General features: G+C 45.3%; 1 protein-coding gene across 1 annotated transcript in view; it reads left to right on the top strand.

Annotated features, from left to right (window-relative positions):
- The window catches only part of TK2 (thymidine kinase 2), a 138782-nt gene that overhangs the window by 10547 nt on the left and 111671 nt on the right, over window positions 1-16564 (top strand). The window contains exons 2-3 of the mRNA XM_063945406.1: window positions 2030-2064; window positions 5598-5672. Of these exons, the coding sequence (XP_063801476.1) occupies window positions 2030-2064; window positions 5598-5672 (110 nt within the window). The remainder of the gene's footprint in view (window positions 1-2029; window positions 2065-5597; window positions 5673-16564) is intronic.

Below are 16564 nucleotides of genomic sequence, written 5' to 3'. Positions count from 1 at the left end.
AAAGACAATATTTTTGTGAATATTGAGGTATGTTAGCAAACCAAAAAAGTACCCTAATGGGCAAAATTATGTTGCTCTGCAGGTGGGGCAGATGCAAAAAGATTTTGATTTGGGTGAGGTGTGTTCAAAGTGAAATCTAAATCTGAAATTTAAATTGCAGTGTAAAAAAAAAAAGCAGTCAGTATTTATCATGCACCGAAACAATATAACCCACCCAAATCTAAATCTCTCTGCATATGATACATCTGGCCCACCTGCAGTGAACATGGTTTTGCCCATTAGTGTGCTTTTTTTGAACCCCGAATATAGGTTCCACAACAAGCTACATTTTAAATGGAGAATATACTTTATTTATTTATTTATTTGTATAGTTATTCATTTTTACTTTAGGAATTGCTTATAATATTGCACCAAAACATTGCTTTCAGTGGTTACATGATATTATTTTGTGTAATTAAAGTTACATTTTAGGCATATGCTATACATAAACTTGCAATTCACTATCAGACTCAGGAAATCCCATAAGTGCCCGCCCTATATGAAGACATTTTTCCTTTTGATTCCTTGGTAGTTCTTATACTGTATGTGTATTGTTGTAAGTGTAAGTTGGCTTGTCAGTGATCCAGGGAATATTTAAAAGTCTGATATGTCCTTATCCTTCCACTGATTGATGTTTCAATAACCTGTTCTCAAAGTTGCTTTGAATGTTATTTTGACTTCATGATGAAGCTCTAGTTTAAAAGTGGACTAACCAATTGTGGTAGTGCACAATGGGGATCATTCCGAGTTGTTCGCTCATTGCCGATTTTCGCTATATTGCGATTAGTCGCTTACTGCGCATGCGCAAGGTTCGCAGAGCGCATGCGCTTAGTTCTTTTACACAAAAGTTAGGTATTTTACTCACGGCATAACGAGGATTTTTCATCGTTCTGGTGATCGTAGTCTGATTGACAGGAAGTGGGTGTTTCTGGGCGGAAACTTGCCGTTTTCTGGGCGTGTACGAAAAAACGCTGGCATTTCTGGGAAAAACGCGGTAGTGTCTGGGCGAACGCTGGGTGTGTTTGTGACCTCAAACCAGGAACGAAACTGACTGAACTGATCGCAGTGTAGGAGTGAGTAAGTCTCGAGCTACTCAGAAACTGCTAAGAAATTTATATTCGCAATTCTGCGAATCTTTCGTTCGCACTTCTGCTAAGCTAAGATACACTCCCAGAGGGCGGTGGCTTAGCGTGTGCAATGCTGCTAAAAGCAGCTAGCGAGCGAACAACTCGGAATGAGGGCCAATGAGTGGTAAATTTACTAAGGTGGGAGTTTTATTTAGAACTGGGATGTTGCTCATGGCAACCAATCAGATTCTACTTAACATTTATGTAGCTGCTCCTAGAAGATAATAGATATAATCTAATTGGCTTCCATGGGCAACATCACCAGTTCTAAGAAACTCCCACCTTAGTAAATTTACTCCTGAAAGTTGTTTTTATGTTTAAGAGAAAGAGGATCACGTTATATATATTAGGAAATACTAGCAGTATAATATTTGTATACATGCAATGGAGAATGCACACTTTAAAGGCGATTTTGAACTGAAAGCAGCTCACTTTTGCTGTTTTGAGCTGCTTTCAGATCAAAACCGCCCAGTATGTATGCCCCGGCGATGAGCGCTGATGTGCGCTCCCGCTTCATCGCCGGCGGCAGCCGTTCATATGCTTGTATTACCAGTAGATGAACGGCGGGGTGAACAGCTTTCCATAGCGTCCTGCTATGGAAAGCCGTTAACCCCTGCTGACATCGCTGGGCGGGGGGGGGAAAGCACTCAGTGTGTATGCACTGAGCGATATTCAGCCAAGAGGTGTCGGCCATCATAGCTGTGCATACAGGCCGGGCAAAGACGCCCAGTGTGTGTATGCACCTTTACTCTGTATGTCTTTTAGGAACATACGTATATAGTTCTACTTTTGACATAAATATGCTTATCATTTTCTGTTAATGTATTTTTTAAACTTGAATTTTTTATTTTTTTTGGTACTAGGTAACCTTTTAAAAAACAACAAAGCAAAAAGCACAGTAAGTATCTACTCCTGCCCCTATGCCCCTAAACATCTGTTATTTAAAAAAATACATACATTAAATGTTACTTTGTTCAAGCATATATTGAAACAGCAGTTTAATTTTGAACTTAATTTTTTTCTGTGTACATTTTCAATTTTTACACTTAAAATATGTTATCTTTGTTGCATTCTGTATATTTAACATGGATAAACACTGTGACTGTTTTGAAGGTTTGATGTTCTAAAAAAAATGTATTAACTTAAAGAAGAACATTACTAAATCGGTTTCCCACAAGAGCCTCCTCTCCACTTACAGATGTGTCCTCATACACTATGGCTTCAATCACTGGAAAAAGCCCCTCTCAATGCGCTTGTTCTTGGATGACCTGGCCGCGCCTAGCGTCTTATTCACACAAATAAATCAACCGGAACCAACAAAACTACTTTGCTAGACTGCACTGATCAATTTGATGTGAACATTTGTACATCTGTGTGACTGAGCCTGAATCTGTGACTTTGGGGAACATGTACTAAGCAGTGATAAAAGTTGAGTTGCCCACGGCAACCAATTAGCATTGACTTAACATTTCTAATTTGCATACTATACAATTGTATGGAGCAGCGGATTGGTTGCTGTCGGCAACTTCTCCACTGGCTCACTACTCCACTTTTGTCACTGCTTAGTACATGTTCTCCTTAATACGAGTTTATAATAATTCCTGTGTGGTTAAAGTCTCAGCACTGCATCTGTAGTATACTTTGGGGTATATTAACTAAGGTGTGATTTTTTTTTTTTTAACTGGAGATGTTGCCCACAGCAACTAATCAGATTCCACTTAACATTTATCTAGCTGCTTCTGGAAGATGATAGGTAGGATCTGATTGGTTGCTACTTGCTATACAGGTTGAGTATCCCATATCCAAATATTCCGAAATACGGAATATTCCGAAATACGGACTTTTTTGAGTGAGATTGAAATAGTGAAACCTTTGTTTTCTGATGGCTCAATGTACACAAACTTTGTTTAATACACAAAGTTATTAAAAATATTGTATTAAATGACCTTCAGGCTGTGTGTATAAGGTGTATATGAAACATAAATGAATTGTGTGAATGTACACACACTTTATTTAATGCACAAAGTTATTAAAAATATTGGCTAAAATGACCTTCAGGCTGTGTGTATAAGGTATATATGTAACATAAATGCATTCTGTGCTTATACTTGGGTCCCATCACCATGATATCTCATTATGGTATGCAATTATTCCAAAATACGGAAAAATCCCATATCCAAAATTCTTCCGGTCCCAAGCATTTTGGATAAGGGAGACTCAACCTGTATCTCCACTTCTTAAAAAAAACCTCACACATTAGTGTGATGCGTCTGTGATACGAATTAGATGCATAATTTTCAAGAAAAAGACGCTCAGCTCTCGGAGCGGCTCAGTTGTGCTAGGCACTTTGGGGCAGATTTATTAAGCCTGGTGAAGTGTGATAAAGTGGAAGGTGATATTGCACCAGCCAATCAGCTCCTAACTTCCATGTTACAGGCTGGGTTTGAAAAATGACAGGAGCTGACTGTCTGGTGCGTTATCACCTTTCACTTTATCACTTCACCAGGCTTAATAAATCTGCCCCTTTGTGCTATATGGCATATTGAGGCTAGGTGTATGAGAACGCGTCTGTAACTAACAGAACCAAGGGATTTCACAGTCATATTGAAGACAATTACATAAGTAGAAAAGTTCAGCTAATATTGTCTTCTGAATTCCTCCACTATAAAAATCATTCTTGGTGGTCATGTGTTTTTTTGTTTTTTTAGCTCTTTAGGAGGTATATTTACTAATTGCTGATATTGATCAATTTTTGGTCGAATTTTGATGGATTTTGTGTTTCAGGGTCTACATCATCTGTCAGTAAATGTGGTATTTAGGAGTATATTTACTAAGAATCAATCTGGGTCAATGTTTGGTCGATTTTGTATTTCAGGATCTAAGGGGGACATGTACTAAGCAGTGATAAAAGTGGAGAAGTGAGCCAGTAGAGAAGTTGCCCATGGCAACCAATGAGCATTGATGTAATATTTCTAATTTGCATACTATACAATTGTATGGAGCAGCTGATTGGTTGCCACGGGCAACTTCTCCACTGGCTCACTAATCCACTTTTATCACTGCTTAGTACATGTCCCCCTAAATTCCACATTTACTAATAGATGATTTTTTTTTTTTTTTTTAAACAATGTCAAAAATGTTGGTAAATGTGTGATTTAGACCCTTAAACACAAAATTGATAAAAAATTGACCAAACATTGGGGTATATTCAATTAGGGTCGGATCCATTCCGACATGCATTTGTCGGAATGGATCCGACAACCCCTATTCAATCTCATCTAAATTCGACTTTTAAAAAGTCGAATTGAGATGAGGGACCCAGAGGAGGAGGGGGCGGGAGGGAGCTGCGGGGAGACCAGCGGGCAGACTGAGGAGATCAGCGTTACAGTAGCGCTGCAGGTGGTTGTCTCGCAGCCGCCGACCTCACGGCAGTGTCGACCCGGCTCCAGCAGGCGTGACCTCACTTGCTGGAGCCGGGTGGACGCTGCCGTGAGCGGCGCGGTTGTGAGACATCCTGATGCAACGCTGTGCTGTAGCGCTTCTCTCCCCTGTATGCCCTGCGGCTGTCCCGCGATTGTCTCCCCCCCCCTTCCCCCCTTTCCTCCTCTGGGTCCCACATCTCAGTCCGACATTTCTTTATGTCGGACTGAGATGGTCGGAAAGGGGGCCAAATCGTGTCAAATTTGGCCCCGTTTCACTCAAAAGTACGTGAATTGGCAGCTATACCACCGATTCACGTACTATTCGACAAGTCGAATTCCATGACTTGTCAACTAAGAACTGATGGGACTGAATAGGTCGAATCAATATTCGACCTTAAAAAGTCGAAAACTGCCATCTTTTCGACAGAAGGCAGTTTTCGACCCTAAGTGAAAACAAAAGAATGTAATGGAGATAAGGGGACTAGGGTTTATGGGCCTTCTGAGAATGCTATGTAATACCCCTTTTCCACTACTGATGCGGGCCTGACACTGGAGCTACTCGGCTGCGACCCGCATCAGAGCCCCCTTTCCCACTGCACTCACCCAACCCGGCATATTGCCGGGTTGGTGACGCTCTGGTGACGCGGCGGCGCTGGGAGATCACATGATCTCCCTGCGCCGCCCTTCCATACAGTATAAACGGGAGATGCGACACGGCTTCCGTTTACACTACAACCTTACCCGGATCAATCCCGTGTCCTACCCGGGTAGATTCCCGGGTCACTTGATCTGGGTTTTTGCAGAGGGACTCTTTTTTCCACTAGCAAAAAACACGGGTAAATTTGCGCCCCGTGCATTTACCCGTGTTTTTTTAGCTAGTGGAAAACGGGTATAAATGTATTACTGTGAAAGTTTGTTTTATACTGATTCCCAGTTTTCCCTATATACAGCCAAGTACTGTCTATTCACTGGCATGGTTTATTTGTTGCTGTTTGTTTTTGCTTCTTAGATCTGTGTGGAGGGAAACATAGCGAGTGGAAAAACCAGCTGTCTTGAATATTTCTCTAATACTCCAAACCTTGAGGTATCCCAGACTATGTTAAGCGACCAGTTATCCTATTCAGCATAGTGTACGCAGTGAAGGCCTGCAGCCTGGACCAGCTTGAAAGCAATTTTTAATTCAGATTTAATACGGCAATAATAATTTTTCCTTATTGTCAGGTTGGAATATAACGTGTTGGTCTTAAAGGTGTGTGCACTTGCCTCCTGGCGCCTCGGTCATCTTCAACATAGCAGATGTAGAATGTTCTAATGAGGCAAAATGACGGACTATTTACTAGAATCAGAATCAGAATCGGCTTTATTGGCCAGGTGTACTCACGTACACTAGGAATTCTTTGTGGTACAATGCATCGCCAAGCAGCAACATGGAGGAAAAAAATGTAGCATACATTACAAACATTACACATATGAGTTCATACTGCACATATGCAACTGTACAGTAGACATATTATACATTTAAGACTAAAAACTAAGGCTGCTTGGCAGAGTAAGACGTAGAAAGGATCCGTTGCAGATGTAAAGATGTTTAACCACTTAACTAACAATTTTTCCCTTCAAAACCGTCATTATAGTAGTTTTTTAAAACATTTTTCTCTAGCATCCATAAGGGATATTGGGGACAGATTAGTACAATGGGGTATAGACGTGTCCAAAGGAGCCAGTGCACTTTAAAATTTCTTCAACTGGGTGTGCTGGCTCCTCCCCTCTATGCCCTCTCCCACAGGCAGTTTAAAAAAAACTGCCCTCAGGAGAGGATGCACACTCTGCAAGCGCCAGAGCTTTTCTTCAATTTCTTTTAAACTTTTGCTTATTTCGATATGCAGTTTGGGCAACAGCATACCTATGCCGTGGGAGTTGGGGGGGGGGGGCAGCCGCAGCATGCCGCACACCCCTAACAGAGAATAGAGCCTGAAGGTGATCGTCGGTGGTGAGTACAAACCGAGATCCCCCCGGGGTGGGTAGGCACAGTCATGCCAAAGTCTTTGTGGAAGCTGAACTGGTGCTCTGTTCCTGAGAGCCGACAACGGCTGGTTTCTTAGGCTTACCTCTGGAGCCTCTAGCTGCTTTGGAGGCACCCCTGGCCCTAGATCGAAATCTGGAGGACCGAAAGGACTGAGTAGACGGTCCTGGGTAGGTACGCCTAGCAGGCGGAGCCCCTGAAGGGAGAAATGTGGTTTTTCCCAGCAGTAGCTTTGGAGATCCATGCGTCCAATTCACCTCCGAAGAGCCATTCACCTTTGAAGGGAAGATATTCCACATTACATTTGGAGTCGACGTCTGCAATCCACTGACGCAACCATATGGCTCTGCATGCAGACACAGCCATAGCAGTGGCCCTAGCATTAATATTGCCAATCTCTTTAAGGTACTCACAGAGGACTCTTGCCGTGTCCTGAATGTGTTTTAGGAAAGTTACAGTAGTAACCAAGGTCATATCACCCGAAAGACCCTCTTGAATTTGAGTAGCCCACGTATGAATGGCATGTGTCATCCAGCAATGACCGGTCTTTGAGCTATACCTGCAGCAGTGTAGATAGATTTCAGAGTGGGTTAAATTTTCTTTTTAGAAAGGCAAGAGACTGAGACGTCTACTGCTGGAGATTCTTCCCAGAATTTCCTGCCTTCAGGGGCAAAGGGGAATGTATTCAAAAACCTTTTGGACACCTGATATTTCTCATACATCCTAGAGGATGCTGGGGATGCTTAAAGAACCATGGGATATAGACGGGATCTACAGGAGCCATGGGCACTTTTAGACTTTAAATGGGTGTGAACTGGCTCCTCCCTCTATGCCCCTCTTCCAGACTCCAGTTAGATTCTGTGCCCAGTGAGACTGGATGCACACTGAGGAGCTCTCCAGAGTTACTCAGAAAAAAGACTTTGTTAGGTTTATTATTTTCAGAGAGACCTGCAGGCAACAGGCTCCCTGCATCGTGGGACTGAGGGGAGAGAAGCAGACCTACTTCTGTGAGTTTCAAGGCTCTGCTTCTTAGGCTACTGGACACCATTAGCTCCAGAGGGTCTGATCGCTAGGTACGCCTAGATGCTCGTTCCCGGAGCTGCACCGTCACCCCCCTTGCAGAGCCAGAAGTCAGAATGCCCCCTCACCGATTTTTTTAAATCTGCCTTGCCAGCTTCTCTTCCAGAAAGGGCGGTAGTATGCGCTGCAATACTAAAGCTGTGTCAAAATCAGGTCATTGTCACGGTACCCCCGTCACAACAGGGGAAGGTTTTTATTCGAGCCTGTTCGTGGTCCCGAAGCCGGATGGCTCAGTCAGACCAATACTGAACCTAAAATCCCTCAATTTCTATCTAAAAAAAATTCAAATTCAAGATGGAATCTCTCCGAGCAGTGATCTCCAGTCTGGAGGAGGGGGATTTTATGGTGTTGGTCGACATAAAGGATGCCTACTTACACGTTCCCATATATCCTCCACATCAGGCTTATCTGAGGTTTGCTGTTCAGGATTGTCATTACCAATTTCAGACGTTGCTGTTTGGTCTGTCCACAGCACCAAGGATTTTCACCAAGGTTATGGCGGAAATGATGGTTCTCCTGCGCAAGCAGGGAATCACAATTATCCCGTACTTGGACGATCTCCTGATAAAGGCGAGATCCAAGGAGCAATTACTGAAAAACATTACGCTCTCCCTGACAATTCTGCGACAACTTGGTTGGCTCCTAAACTTTCCAAAATCACAGTTTGTTCCGACAACACGGCTGTCATTCTTAGGTATGATTCTGGATACAGAATTACAGAGAGTTTTTCTTCCACTGGAAAAGGCTCTGGAAATACAGAACATGGTAAAACAGATTCTGAAACCGGCAAGAGTGCCGATTCTTCAATGCACTCGGTTGCTGGGGAAGATGGTGGTGGCCTACGAGGCCATTCAGTTTGGCAGGTTCCATGCCAGAGTGTTTCAGTGGGACCAGTTGGACAAGTGGTCCGGGTCTCACCTGCACATGCACCTATCTTCCAGGACCAGAATCTCTCTCCTGTGGTGGCTGCACAGTTCTCACCTCCTAGAGGGACGCAGGTTCGGGATTCAGGATTGGATCCTGGTGACCACAGATGCAAGTCTCCAAGGCTGGGGAGCAGTCACACGGGGAAAATTTCCAGGGAAAATGGTCAAGCCAGGAAGCTTGTCTGCACATAAACATTCTGGAATTTAGGGCCATTTACAACGGACTTCTGCAAGCGGAACATCTTCTTCGCGGTCTGTCCATTTTGATTCAGTCAGACAAGATAACAGCAGTGACGTACATAAACCGCCAGGGTGGAACAAAGAGTGGCGATGGCGGAGGCCACAAAAGTTCTTCGCTGGGCGGAAAAACATGCAAGCAGTCTTCATTCCAGGAGTGGACAACTGGGAAGCAGACTTCCTCAGCAGACACGATCTCCATCCAGGGGAGTGGGGTCTTCATCAAGAGGTCTTTGCAGAAGTGACAAGTCGTTGGGGAATTCCTCAAATAGACATTATGGCATCACGCCTCAACAAGAAACTTCAGAGATATTGTTCCAGGTCGAGGGACCCTCAAGCAATAGCGGTGGACGCCCTGGTGAAACCGTGGGTGTTTCAGTTGGTCTATGTGTTCCCTCCACTTCCACTCATTCCAGAGGTGATAAAGATCATAAGAAGAACAAGGGTTCAGGTGATACTCATTGTTCCAGACTGGCCAAGGAGGGCCTGGTATCCAGATCTTCAAGAATTACTCCTAGAAGATCCCTGGCCTCTTCCTCTACGAGAGCACCTGTTACAGCAAGGACCGTGCGTGTATCAAGACTTACCGCGGCTGTGTTTGACGGCGTGGCGGTTGAGCACCAAATCCTAGCCCGAAAGGGTATTCCCAGTGAAATCATTCCCACATTACTTCAGGCTAGAAAAGCAGTAACGGTGAAGCATTACCACCGTATTTGGAGAAAATATGTGTCATGGTGTGAACCCAAGAAGGCTCCTATGGAAGAATTTCAGCTGGGGCGACTTCTCCATTTTTTGCAAGCAGGTGTGGATGCGTTCCTAAAGTTAGGCTCCATTAAAGTACAAATTTCGGCCTTATCAATTTTCTTTCAGAAAGAATTGGCCTCCCTTCCAGAAGTTCAGGCCTTCGTGAAAGGTGTGCTGCACATCCAACCTCCCTTTGTGCCCTCAGTGGCACCATGGGATCTTAATGTGGTGTTGCAGTTCCTGCAATCTCATTGGTTTGAACCTTTACGTAAGGTTGAGTTGAAATTCCTTACTTGGAAAGTAGTCATGCTGTTGGCCTTGGCATCCGCAAGGCGGGTGTCTGAATTGGCTTTGTCTCACAAAAGCACCTATTTAATCTTCCATGCAGATAGAGCGGAGTTGAGAACTCGTCAGCAATTTCTGCCAAAAGTGGTTTCAGCGTTTCACGTAAACCAGCCTATTGTGGTGCCAGTGGCTACTGGCGCCTTGGCGGAATCGAAGTCTCTCGATGTGGTCAGAGCTTTGAAAATCTATGTCGCCAGAACGGCTCAGATAAGGAAAACATAGGCTCTGTTTGTCCTGTGGGCTCCAAACAAGATTGGGGCTCCTGCTTCCAAGCAGACTATTGCACGCTGGATCTGTAATACGATTCAGCAGGCTCATTCTACGGCGGGATTGCTGTTACCGGAATCGGTGAAGGCCCATTCTACCAGAAACGTGGGCGCATCCTGGGCGGCTGCCCGAGGGGTCTCTGCATTACAGCTTTGCCGAGCTGCTACTTGGTTGGGATCAAACACCTTTGCGAGGTTTTACAAGTTTGATACCCTGGCTGAGGAGGACCTCTTGTTTGGTCAATCGGTGCTGCAGTCATCCGCACTCTCCCGCCCGTTCTGGAGCTTTGGTATAAACCCCATGGTTCTTGAAGCATCCCCAGCATCCTCTAGGACGTCAGAGAAAATAGGATTTTAATACCTACCGGTAAATCTTTTTCTCTTAGTCCGTAGAGGATGCTGGGCGCCCGTCCCAGTGCGGACTCTAGCTGCAGTACTTGTTTAATAGTTATTGCTTGTGTTTCACAATGGTTGTGCTTTGGTTATGGTCAGCCTGTTGCTGATTTTGTTCATGCCGTTGACTGGAATTCTGTTAAATGCCAGGTTGTACGGCGTGTTTGGTGGTGTGAGCTGGTATGTATCTCACCCTTAGTTTAACAATAAATCATTTTCCTCGAAATGTCCGTCTCCCTGGGCACAGTTCCTATAACTGGAGTCTGGAGGAGGGGCATAGAGGGAGGAGCCAGTTCACACCCATTTAAAGTCTTAAAGTGCCCATGTCTCCTGCGGATCCCGTCTATACCCCATGGTTCTTGAAGCATCCCCCGCATCTTCTACGGACTAAGAGAAAAGGATTTACCGGTAGGTATTAAAATCCTATTTTATTTTTTTATCTGGATTTTTCCAGGCTAATTTAAATAAACCATCCAATTCCTTGGAATCAGGAAAAGTGACTGTCAGTTTGTCTTGTGGGAGGAAAAATGACTGCTTATTAGCAGCGTCCTCCAGGGGGAGCTTTAACACATCCCGTATAGCTAATATGAGGGGTTCAATACCCTGTGTAGGGGTGGAATCCCCACTAATGGGGTCCACTTCATCCCCGTCAACCTGTACATCATCATCAGTATCTGATAGGATTGTCGGTAAAGCACGTTTTTGTGCACCTGTAGTAGACAGTGGGGGATGGGAAATGTCAGCCTTGGCAGTTAGGCTAGATACTGCTTGTTGCAGTTCTTGTGTTTTATTGGCATTGGCAGTGAGCTGAGATGATATATCGGACATCATAGTTCTGATAGCCCCCAGCCAGGAAGGCTCTGGACTCTCCCCCACATTGTTATCAGCATCTTGTGATGACTGACTACACTGCTCACATGATATGGAGCCAGATGAAATAGGGAAAAATCTGGCATTACATACACTGCATAACTTCTGTTTCACCATTATGAAATACAGATACAATACACATACAACACAGACTGAATACAATACCAGCTTGCCCTATTGCATGTGAGAGGAGACACAGAAGAGAGGACACCAGCGCACCCAACGCTGTACAGACCCCAGTGAGACTGTCAAAGTATTATATATGTGTGTGATATAGATATATATATATATATATATATATATATATATATATATATATATAGTGATACGGTTTGTACAGAGAATTCCCCAGAGGAATGTAAACTGTGCACTGATAGCGGCTCTCCCACTCTACACCCGGTACCAGTGATCCAGTGTGTGAACGTTTGGAGTAACTATATGAGACTGCTGCTGCTGCATATGCAGAGGAAGGTGCCAAAATGCAGCTGAGCCCACTCTGATGTAGCTCCGCCCCCCGCAATGGCGCCGGAGCTACTAATAATGTTCATACTGGCTATGTCTCCAACACCCTTTGTAACCTTACGTAAATGCTTGGTGCAAAACCTCCAGCCAGTCTCGGGCAGAGGCACCCGTGGATCCCCCCCAGGAGGGATCCGTACACCTCACCCGCACAATGAGGGTGGGAGCTTGGTTATGTCACTACAGCCACGTCTGGGACGGTTCCTGCCAAGATGCCTCGGTAAGGGACCTTATCTCTCAGGGTCACAAGCTGGAGTTCAACGGTACTCCTTCCCAACGATTTTTCAAATCAAGCTTGCCAGCTTTGGAAATTATGCGTGCTATGCTACTCCTGGCCATCGACAAGTTGTTCCAGTCCCAAATCATTGACAAGGTTACTACTCCAGTCTGTTCGTAGTGCCAAAACCAGACGGCTCTGTGAGACCCATTTTGAATCTGAAGTCCTTGAATCCTTACCTGAAGGTTTTCAAATTAAAGATGGAATCTTTGAGATCGCAGGCCTGGAACAACAGGAACCTCCATATTCCAATTTGGCCTCCTCATCAGGCCTATCTGCGGTTCGTCCTCCTGAATGATCACTACCAGTTTCAGGTGGTATCCGTTCACATGGTCGACCATGTTATGGTCGACAGTCATTAGGTCGACCACTATTGGTCGACATTGACATGGTCAACATGGACACATGGTCGACACATGAAAAGGTCGACATGAGTTTATTTTTTTTATTTTTTTCTCTTTTGGGGAACTTTTCCATACTTTACGAACCACGTGGACTACGATTGGAACGGTAATCTGTGCCGAGCGAAGCGGTAGCGTAGCGAAGGCACCATGCCCGAAGCATGGCGAGCTAACGCGGTGCACTAATTGGGGTTCCCAGTCACTTTACGCAAAAAACGACACAAAAAAAAGTTACAAAACTCACGTCGACCTTTTCATGTGTCGACCTTTCATGTGTCGACCATTTTCATGTGTCAACCATGTGTCCATGTCGACCATGTCAATGTCGACCTAATGACTGTCGACCATAACATACCGGAACCTTTCAGGCTCTTCGGCCTGTCTACAGCTCTGAGGGTGTTCACGAAGGTGATAGCGTAAATTATGTTTCAGCTCGGAGACCAGGGGGTCAACATTGTCTCTTACCTGGACGATTTCCTGATAAAAGCGAGTTCCAGGAAGCTTCTACTGCTCCATATAGATTGCACTATACAACTTCTGTCTCACCATTGGTGGATCCTCAATCTACAGAAGTCCCAACTGGAACAGTTTCAACAGCTCCTGTTTCTGGGTATGATACTGGATACTGTAGCTCAGAGAGTGTTCCTCCCAGAGGACAAGGTGAGAACGCTTCAAGAGATGGTTCGCAGGGTTCTCCGACCTGCTCAAGTTTCCATTCATCTTTGTATAAAATTGTTGGGGAAAAATGGTGGCCTCGTACGAGGCGATACAGTTCGGAAGGTTCCATGCCAGACCCTTCCAATTGGACATCCTGAACAAGTCGTCCGGTTTACTTCTTCAGATGCACCGGATGATTCAGCTGTCACCCCAAGCCAGGATTTCACTCCTGTGGTGGCCACAGTCAACCTGCTGGAAGGTCGACGCTTCAGGATTCACGATTGGATCCTCTCACGACTGATACGAGCCTGAGAGGATGGGGAGCTGTCACCCAGGGGGCGCAGTTCCAGGGCAGGTTGTCTACCCAAGAGGCCCTACTTACGATCAACATCGGGCTGTATGCAATGCTCTGATTCAGGCCTCCCCTCTAATCAGGGATCAGGCAATCCAGGTTCAGTCGGACAATGCCACGGCAGTGGCGTACATCAATCGACAAGGAGGGACAAAAAGCAAGGCCTGCATGCGAGAAGTGTCAAAAATACTTCTCTGGGCGGAAAGAAATGCAAGAGCACTGTCCGCAATTTTCATTCTGGGAGTGGAAAACTGGGAAACGGACTTCCTGAGTTGCCACGATCTCCACCTGGGGGAGTGGGGATTACACCCTCAGGTGTTTCAACAGATCGTCGACAGGTGGGGATGCCCACAGATCGACATGATGGCGTCTCGCCTCAACAAGAAGCTTTGCTGCTTCTGCTCGCGAACCAGAGACCCTCAGGGTGCTCAAGTGGATTAGACATCACGGATTACAAGCAATCATGATTGCACCGGATTGGCCCTGGAGAGCGTGGTACATGGCTCTTCTGGACATGTCCATAGACGACCCTTGGCCTCTGCCGCCTAGAAAGGATCTTCTTCAGCAAGGACCATTCTTCTACCCGGACTTACGGCGGCTTCGTTTGACGGCATGGAAGTTGAACGGAACATCCTAGCTCACAATGGGCTTTCCAGAAAAGTCCTTGACAGTATGGTGCAAGCCGGAAAACCTGTGACGTCAAAACGCTATCGTCATATCTGGCGGAGATCTGTTTCTTGGTGCGAGGAACACACATATCCATCAAGAGAATTCCACTTGGGACGATTACTTCTTTTCCTACAGACGAGTAGTTAAAGGCTTGCGTCTTGGATCCATTAAGGTCCAGATTTCAGCTCTTTCCGTCTTCTTCCAGAAGAAGTTGCCTAACCTGCCTGAAGTTCAGACCTTCTTGCAAGGGGTGCTTCACATAAAACCTCAGTTTGTGCCACCTACGGCACCTTGGGATTTGGATGTGGTGTTAAGCTTTCTACAGTCCTCCTGGTTTGAACCTCTGATGACGGTAGAAGACAAGTACCTCAGGTGGAAGATGGTGATATTATTGGCCCTGGCTTCTGCTAGATGTGTCTCAGAATTGGGGGCCTTATCGTGTAAAAGTTCCTACTTGGTCTTTTACAAGGACAGAGCAGAGCTCAGGACTAGACAGCAGTACCTGCCGAAGGTTGTCTCCGTGTTCCACCTGAATCAACCTATTGTGGTTTCGTCCTGTTCTGACGTTTTGTCTCCTCCGGAGTCTTTGGGTGTTGTGCGTGCTTTGAAGATCTATGTCAGGCGCACAGCTCGGATCAGGAAGTCGGATTTTTTGTCTGTGCTCTATGATGCACAGAAAAAGGGTTGTCCTGCTTCAAAGCAGTCTCTTGCTCGTTGGATTAGGCTTACTATCCAACAGGCCTATGTGTCGGCAACCTTACCTGTTCCTAAGTCTCTGAAGGCCCACTCTACAAGGTGAGTGGACTCTTTCTGGGCGGCTGCCCATGGAGTCTCGGCCTTGCAACTGTGCCAAGCGGCTACCTGGTCTGGAAAGAACACCTTGTTAAATTCTACAAGTTTGATACCCTGGCCAAAGAGGATACCCAGTTTGGGCAGGCGGTGCTGCAGCAGTCTCCGCACGTTTGCGCCCATTCTGGAAACTTTGGGACGTCCCCATCGTACTAATCTGTCCCCAGTATCCCTTATGGATGCTAGAGAAAATAGGATTTTTATACCTACCAATAAATCCTTTTCTCGTAGTCGGTAAGGCATATTGGGCGCCCGCCTCTGTGCAGTGACTTTCTGCAGTTTCTCTGTAATGTGTTTCCTGTTCAGCTGTTGCTATTTTCTGTTGCCAGCCGTTGCTGGCCAGGTTATGTTATCGTGTGCTGGTGTGCAAATCTCACCACCCTTATTGTTATGTTCCTTCTCTCAAGTATGTCCTTTTTCCTTCGGGCACTGTTTACCTATAACTGCCTGTGGGAGGAGGCATAGAGGGGAGGAGCCAGCACACCCAGTTGAAGAAATTTAAAGTGCATTGGCTCCTTTGGACCGGTCTATAACCTATTGTACTAATCTGTCCCCAATATCCCTTATGGACTACAAGAAAAGGATTTACCGGTAGGTATTAAAATCCTATTTTATTTAATATAGTTTAAAAAGTATTTTTTTTATCTTATATTATGCACATCTGCATAACGTTCTCCTTGACAAAACTGGGGGACACAGTGGGGCGGCGCGGTCGCATGTGATCTGACCATGCCAGTTACGTGGTTAAGTAAGCTGTAGTACACAAATATAAACACCTTTAAAATCCCATCCCTAGTTCGCCAAAAAGCTGGCTAGCATGTTCAGCAAGTCGACCAGTGACTAATTCAGAGCTGTACATCAATGAGAAGCAATGTGGAGGGACATAGCACCTCAGGATGCTGTTAGCGCATTGAGCATTCTACGGGGGAGATGTATCGAGAGAGAGTACCAACCAATCGCTTCTAATTTATTTTTTAAACACAGCCTGTAAAGTGACAGTTGTAAACTAATTGTTTAGTACGGAGGGTTGGACTGGCCCAGTGGGTGACAGAGGAAATCCTGGTGGGCCCCACTGCCTGAGAACCCCTTTCCTTTCCCTAATGTCAGATTCCAGACAGTGCACTTAAAATTATATACTGTTACTCTATTAGAAGGTCAGACACATGGTCTCTAATGACTGTCCAAGCCTCACCCCGTGGTAACTGGCCCCATTCCTTAAGCATGGGCCCCTACTACTGTATTCCCTAAGTGGGCCCTTTATGCCCCAGTCCGACACTGTTATTAAGTTATCTCTCTCCAATGTTTGGTACATCTTCCCCTATATATCTGTAGCTTTCCCAGGTGAATTTACAGTACATGCTTTGAAGC

Source organism: Pseudophryne corroboree, chromosome 11 (genome assembly GCF_028390025.1).
Source record: "Pseudophryne corroboree isolate aPseCor3 chromosome 11, aPseCor3.hap2, whole genome shotgun sequence".
NCBI classification, from domain to species: domain Eukaryota; kingdom Metazoa; phylum Chordata; class Amphibia; order Anura; family Myobatrachidae; genus Pseudophryne; species Pseudophryne corroboree.
This window is presented reverse-complemented; position numbering and strand designations above follow the sequence as displayed.